The sequence below is a fragment of the Octodon degus genome, unplaced genomic scaffold (assembly GCF_000260255.1).
Source record: "Octodon degus isolate 3935 unplaced genomic scaffold, OctDeg1.0 scaffold00175, whole genome shotgun sequence".
Lineage (NCBI taxonomy): Eukaryota > Metazoa > Chordata > Mammalia > Rodentia > Octodontidae > Octodon > Octodon degus.
This window is the reverse complement of record NW_004524751.1, coordinates 241,227-249,240: the sequence shown is the minus strand read 5'-3', so window position 1 is coordinate 249,240 and position 8,014 is coordinate 241,227. Positions and strand designations below refer to the sequence as shown.

Sequence of the window (8,014 nt, the reverse complement as noted above, 5' to 3'; positions counted from 1 at the left end):
CCTGCAGGATTTTGACCCTTCCAGGATACAGAACATCTTGAGTTCCACCTCAATCTAGACTGGGAAGGTTTCCTAGGATCAAATGGCTAGCCAAAGGCATTATTCTGCAGGATGCATATGCCTACTATTAAGTAGAATCTCTTTGGGAAGCAAGAATATTACTTTCTAAGCAAAGTCATCTTGCTCAGAGATCTAAGAGAGACAGACACTGCCACTGTTTTGTTTGGGCTCTCCTGAGACACCCTTTACATCATAATTCGCTTTCCTGTGAGCACTCTCTGCAGGGCACCCTGCACATCAGGGTTCCTCAGGCTGTAGATGAGTGGGTTCAGCATAGGGCTGATGACAGTGTTGAGGATGCCAATACCCTTGTCCTTGTCTGAAGCCTCCACTGAGCCCAGCCTCATATAGCTGAAGACACCAGTCCCATAGAAGATGCCTACCACTGTGAGGTGGGAGCCACATGTGGAGAAGGCCTTCTTCCTGCCTTCAGCGGAGCGGATTCTCAGGACTGCTACTGCCACGTGGATGTATGAGGTAACAATGAGAATCACAGGTGCACCAGCCATGAGGATCCCCAGACCAAAAAGCAGCAGTTCATTGAGTTGGGTACTGGAGCAGGAGAGTTGGAACAACTGTGGGAGGTCACAGTAGAAGTGATTGATCACATTGGGGCCACAGAAGTTGAGTGTGGATATGGCCACAGTATGGGTCAATGCATTGGTGAAGGCACACACCCAGGACATGGCCACCAATATCCTCTGGACTGTTTGATTCATGCGGGTGCTGTACCACCTATGCTTTTAAATATGTGGAGCACTGAACAAATGACGATCATGCATATTAAGTAGATAGAGATCTATGAAAAATTACTTTTCTAACTTGCATTTTTCTGAAAATCCTTTTTTTATTATAATTTTATTTTGAAGGGTAAAAACAAAAGCAAAAAAAGCAAATGCAGAAACAGGGTAACATACAATAACATATATATTACAGATTTTCAAAACAAGAATAGTTGATTAACAATGAAGGATGTATATTTTTATCATCAAATCTCTTGCTCAGATTAGCAGATATAGTTATGCAAGATTGGACATACGATTGAATATTACTGCATGCTTTCAAGAACTCTTAAATTTTGTTTTTTACTCTTTTTCTTTTATTACCTTTTTCTTAAAAAAAAATAGAGTGTAGTAATAATTTAGAAAAGGTACACATTTAGAAGACCAAGTAGACAGGTATTTCAAGCATAGTTTTTGTATTACACATTGCAGTCCTCATGTAGTTGCTTAGTTCACCGTTATCTGCATGTAGATTTAGTCAAGGTGAGAGTTCTACACATGTACTGTTATTTTCATAAAACTGACTCTCAATAAAATCATCTCATCCATCTTGTATATCTATTTGTATGTTTTTGTCTCTGCCACTTTTCCTATATTTTCTCCTTTCTCTCCTCTTCTTTGTTTAATCCTCAAGTTCTGTTTCTTTCTGTTTAAATGTATCTGTTATACTTTTCAGGTTTTATTTCATTTTTTAGGGTCTTATATTATGGAAACTATATGATATTTGAACATGTAGGTTGGTTTATTTCACTTATGAGTATAGCGTTAAGTTCCATTTACATACCTATGAAGGCTTCTAATTTTTTTTTCTTTACAGTTGAGTAATATTGCATTGTATAAAAACACCACATCTTTTTCATCTATTCCTTAGGTGATGGGCATTTTGGTTGTTTCTAAGATTTGACTGGAGCAAATTGTGCTGCTATAAACATGAATGCACACATATCACGATGGTATAATCTTCTCAGATCTTTTGGGGGAAATTCCCAGAAGCGGAATAGCTAGATTCAATGGCATTTCCAGTCCATTTTTTGAGGAGGCTACACGCTGAATTCCAGAATGGTTGTACCTGTCTGCATTCCCACCAGCAATGAAGAAGCGTTCATTTTTCCCTGCAGACTCTCCAGCATTTGTTGTTGGTTGATTTCTTTATGATAGCCATTCTTTCCAGGGTGAGATGGTAGCTCTCTCTCTCTTTTACTTAATTAATTTAGGGCAGGGTGTACAGGGTGCACATGGTCTCATTACATGGATAGAGTTCATAGTGATTCTCCTGTTTTCAGCCTCCCAAGCCCTGGGATGACAGGCTCATGTCACCACACTCAGTCTCAATTGCCATCTCAAAGCGCCTGGGGGTGAGGCCAGCATGGCATGCTGGGGATCGAACCCTGGCCACTGTGCTCTCACTAAGCAAGTGTTTTAGTCTACTGAGCTATTGAGCCAGCCCAAATGGTATCTCAATGTTATTTTAACTTGCATTCTTGAATGACCAGTGATGTGGAACTTTTTTTTCATGTAATTATTAGACCTTGTATTTCTTCCTCAGTGAAGTGTATATTAATCTCAGATGCCCGTTTTTCGATTGAGTCTTTAAATTTTGGGGCCATAATTATTTTTGTTTCATTGTATATTCTACATAGAAGTTCTTTGTCTGAGTGATTATTGGTTAAGATATTTTTCCAAATTTGTGGGTTGTCTTTTCACTCTGTTGGTAAATTCTTTTGACATGAAGAAACTTCTCAATAAAAGGAGGTCCTAGTTGTTGATTCTTTCAAGTATTTCACAGTTTGACTTCTGTTCATGAAATGACTACCTACCCCTATATCTTCAAGATTTCCACCTACTTTCACTTTCAGTCAATTTAAAGTATCTGTTTTAACGTTTAGATCTTTAATCCATTTTAACTTTAATTTAGAGCATTGTGATAGACGCGGGTCTAGTTTCGGTTTTCAGCATGTGGAGTACCAGTTTTTCCAGCACCATTTTCTAAAGAGGCTATCTTTTATTCAGTGAATATGTTTGGTCCCTTTGTCAAAGATAAGATGTCTGAGAGTGTTTATAGTTATATGTGCATCTTCCAATCTGTTGCACTGATCCTCAGATCTGTTTTGTTTTGTTTTATTTTGGCCACTACCATACTGATTTTATCACAGTTACCTTTGTAATATAATTTCAAGTCAGGCATTGCAATGCTTCCTGCCTTGCCTTGTTGCCCACATTTGCCTTTGATATTCTAGGTCTTCTCTGGTCCCAAATAAATTTTAGGAATGATTTCTCTAGATCTTTGAGGTATATTGGTTGTATTTTGATAGAGATTCACTTTAAATCTCTATAACAATTTTGGGAGTATAGCCAATTTCACAATGTTGGTTCCTTATATTCAGGAACAGGAATATCTTCATTGTCTGAAATCCTCTTCTATCCTTTTTTTCAGAGTACTCTAATTTTCATTGAATAAATCTTTTAGTTGTTTAGTTAGATTAATTCCTAAGTATTTCATTTTTGTGGTGCTACTGTGAAGGGTATTGTTTCTCTAATTTCTCTCTCACTGAGTTTGTTGTCTTTTGTAACCTGCTATGCTACTGAATTTTTTTATTAATTCTAGGAGCCTCTTGGTAGAGTTTTTTGGGTTTTCCAAGTAGAGTATCATGTCTTATGTAAATCATGATAGTTTAACTATTTCTTTACTTATTCTTATTGCTTTTATTTCTCTCTCATTATCTACATAAAAACCTAAGATTATATTTGTGACAAAATAGAATAAATTAAATTATAAATATCTGATAATAAATTCCTAATGATTTTACCTCTCCTTTGGATTTCCAAGTGCTATGAAACAACAACTAAACAGAAAAAATGTAAATAATAACATTTCCATATCATCTTTTTAAAAAAAAATTTTCCCATAATTTTTTTGAGAAATAAATAGCAATGAGACAGTTTCAAACAAAATTAGTAGGACACTTTCAGTACTTAACACATTGCATACATTCTTCCTAGTGGTTATTTGCTGTACAAGATGCAGACTTGATATCCTATTTACAAACACTATTAGAACAAATTCTCTTTATTCATTAAGAGAATGTAACTATATATCTATCCTAACCATTTTGAGTACACAGATAAAAAATGGACATTCATCTCCATCCCTTTTTTTTTTGGTTTAGTTCCATTATTTGAATATTATAGGTGTGCTAACCCAGCAAAATATTCTAAAAGAGTCCAGTAGTCCATAATAGTATTGGGTCTTCCGCTTCACTGGCAACGTCAGAAATAGTTGACCTGAGTCCCCTACAGCTCAACATAACAGCATGGCTTTACTTCTTATATTTTATTTTTATACTTTTCTGCTGGACAGTTAAGATCAAGGTAAAGCAAAAAATATGCAACAACAGTTGTAGATTTTGGGTCTGATAAGGTCAGTGAAATCCCCTCAGGATTTATCCTGAGATCCTGTACCTCAGATTGTAGAACCTTTGTCAGTGTCAGCCATGTGGATGAGTCATGGCCATTGCTTGGCCAATGTGCTCTCTGTGAAAGCCTGAGAGAATGTTTTCTCTCCATGTGACTCTCCTTAGGCACACTCTACATCATCGATCACTTTCCTCTTTGGACCCATAATCTCCTTGATCAGAAAATTTGGGACACTACTGAGTTACATGACGTTACAGTACAAGTTCTCATGTCCTGAGTCTTAATTGACTTTAGAAGGCTAAGGCCAAAATGTTGGCTTTCCTTGCAGCCCTCCTTTTTCTCTAATTTTGGTCTGAAAACTTAGGTTGTTAACCATCTAGAAGATAAGCTTGTTGTTATTACCATACAACTTAGGCTGTTAAGCTTAACGTAACTCTCTGTCTGCATGTCAAGCATCTTAGGCATAATATGGAACAGGTATTTTTCATCAAGTACTGATATGTAGAATTTTAAGTACCTAAGAATATAATTAAGTAAATAAATAAATAAATAAATAAATAAATAAATAAAATGTGAAAAAAAACTGTTTTCACCTGGATCAGAATGAAGAACTAGTAAAAAAATTAAGCAATAAAAGTGGACCTTCTCATTTGGAAGAGGAGTTGGGAATTTTCTCTGTTTTCAATTTTTCCTCCAAAGTTTTTCTTAGTTTTCCCTTCTACTGTATATATTTTTTGCCAACAAGTATTAATAAATCAATATAATGATTAAGCATAACAGCAAACTAATAAAAGTAAGCCTGTAAAACATCAAAAAAAAAAAAAGATGAAACTCTGTCTTCACTTTCACTTAAACGGCTTTGAAACCTAGTGATTGAGATTTTAAATTCCTCTATATCTCTTTGATGCTGCTTCATGCGATTTTTTTTCTTTCCTGTATTGCTCATTCAAGGAATCCATCATTTTTCTAATCACCTCTATTTGTTTTTATCAATGTGTTCTTTAGAAGCAGTTTTAAATTCTTTTACTGCAATGTTTTTTCAGATTGGGTTTCCTCCTCATGTTTCTGTAGTTGATTCTTTACTTGAGATGCTATGAGTTCAGAGAATTCTTTTCTTATTTCAGAAAATTCTGCTCTGAATTCCTCTATACCTTTCTGCTGTTGCTTATTTGGTATAAAAGCTATTAATTCATACAATTGAGCTGAGCTAGTAGAAAAGAATTCTGCTTTGAGTTCCTCTATGACTTTCTGCTGTTGTTTATTTACTATCAACGCTATTAATTCATACATTTGAGCTGAGCTAGTGTCCTCTGTACTTGGTCTGTGTAGGCACTGGGTTTCCTCCATATGTTTCTGCATTTGATTTTTTACTGCAGATGCTGTTAATTCAGGGATTTCTTTTTTCATTTCCAGTCTGAGTTCCTCTATACCTTTCTGCAGTTATTTCTTTTTTTCAGAAGCCGTTGATTCATTGATTTCAGCTGTGTGATTCCCACTTTGTTCTGTGTTAGTGTCCTCTGCACTTGTTTGGGTGGACTTGGGTTCTGAGGTTGCATTTTGTTCCTTCTCATCATTTTGTGTAGCACTGTCTTCTGACCTTTGTTGTAGATCTTTTTTGCAATTATAACCTTAGCACCTACTGAAGTTCAGGTGTAGATCTAAAAGGTTTGGATCTATCCAGCTGTGCCTGGCTTGGGTCTGGCTGCTGTGCTCAGCTCCTTCTTGCTGCTGCCCTTGTTAATGAATCTGTTGTGCCCCTTTGGCAAGATGTTCTGCTCCTGGACTAGCTGGGTGGTTCCGTCCCCTACTCTCTCTGCAGGGATTGCAGCTGCAGGGTGTCAACTCAGTCCTGTATGTCAGGCCTCAGTTGAGTCTGGAGGGGACAAAGTGGAGGAGGGGGAAGAGGCAGCTCTCCCACACACTCACTGGGCCTGGGCTAGGACTGGATCTGGGGTTCCCCAGAAAGCGGCAGAAATTCTCACTGGGCAGGCAGGTTGGGAGGGTGCTGTGTAGTTGGGGGGGGGGGGCAAAGGGTTGGGAGAGGGTCTGGCCAGCACAGGGTATCTGGATTCTCTCCCACACACTCACCCAACCTGGGCTAGGACTGGATCTGGGGGGAGGTCCCTAGAACGTGGCAGAAATTCTCACGTGGTGTGTGGGGTAGTGGGGGTGCTGCAGAGTTGTCGGTGTGGTCCCAAGGAGGTGGGAGAGGGTCTCACTCACGCTCTGCCTGTGCTGGATCTGGCAGGTCCCGCCAGCGCAGGGTAGCCCGAAGCTGACACACTCACCGCACCTGGGCTAGAACTCCCATATCATCTTTAATAAATCACTTATTTTACTTTTCCTAGTCATTTTTTGAACTTCAAAGATTTTTCAAGTGTTTGTTTCAAATGTTAAATGTTACAAATGTCCACTAAAAATAAATGCTTCTCCTGATTTTACACATTGCTAAATGTGTAAAATGTGTTATCTCTAAAAGTATATTTTTGTTCTCTTTTATTTTTTATTCAATTTAATGAGATAAAAGATAAAATAACAATGAAACATTTTCAAAAGATGTTAGTAAGACAGTTACAATAATAATGCATTGCATACTGTTATCTTCATAGTAGTTATTCAGAGGGCAACATGTAGACTTATCTTGTCTAAACAATATTAGTACAAACCTTTCTTCTTATTGAAGAGAAAGTATCTAAGAGAAAGTATCTGTACATCTATAGAAGGATAAATTTGAATTTTGTTTATTTGGTGACCTTATATAAAATTAATTTGATAGAAAAATAGGGGTTTTTTGGTTTGTTTTTTTTTTTTTTTAATAGAACCGGGGATTGAACTCACATCCTTGTGTTTGCCAGTCAAGCGCTTATCCTACTGAGCCATCTCCCTGTCTCAGAAAAATAGTTTTTATAATAAATTGCATTAATTATTATCTGGGCTTAAATAATAAAATACATATGTGTCCTATTTTATTAATAAATACCATATTTCTAGTAATCAGATAGAAAATGTCCTAGAGTTGTTTAATTTAATTACAATTGTTCTATATTATAAATAGCATGAAACATGTAGATATGCAAAGGGAACGTGACATTTTTTCTTAGATGTAGATAAATTATATACAAATAAGCACAAATATCTTGAATCATATATATTGATCATGAATGAAAGTGTTTGGTAAAATTTTGTTTCTGTTGTGAACTCTGCATTGGATGACAAACATGTTCCAAATGATCTTTCCTGTATGAAAGTGAACATGAGCATCTTTTCTAGGATCGGAGAATGAATTAAGTTCATGAACAAAGGTACCATTGTTATATATTTCTGTAAATATTTTTAGTAAAATATGTTCACTTAAAACAAATAGTAAGTGGGAATTTATTAAATAAACAATAAATTCTTGTTTAACAGTAGAGTTGTTCTTATATTTAATTCTTTTCAAACACACATTCTATATATTTTTAATACTGTTACAACATTAAATGTAAATTCTGTAAATATTTTGTAATAAAATATGTTCACTTAAAAAACAGTGGGATTTTATTAAACAATAAATTGTTAGTTAATAGTATAGTTATTCTTATATTTAACTTTATTTTCAAAGACACATTCTATACATTTTTAGCACTATTACAACATCAAATGTAAATTCTAGGACACTGCTCACCTAAAAGAATTGTTTGCGGGGCCGGGGAGATGGCTCAGTGGAATAAGCGCTTCCCTGGCAAGCACAAGGACCTGAGTTCAATCCCCGGTTCCGC

The 8,014-nt window shown here is 36.2% G+C and overlaps 1 protein-coding gene across 1 annotated transcript in view; it reads right to left on the bottom strand.

The window, feature by feature from the left end:
- Window positions 1-245: 245 nt before the first annotated feature.
- The window catches only part of LOC101569554 (olfactory receptor 3A2-like), a 35,489-nt gene continuing 27,720 nt past the window's right edge, over window positions 246-8,014 (bottom strand). The window contains exon 2 of the mRNA XM_004643420.1: window positions 246-795. Coding sequence (XP_004643477.1) covers window positions 246-795 — 550 coding nt within the window. The remainder of the gene's footprint in view (window positions 796-8,014) is intronic.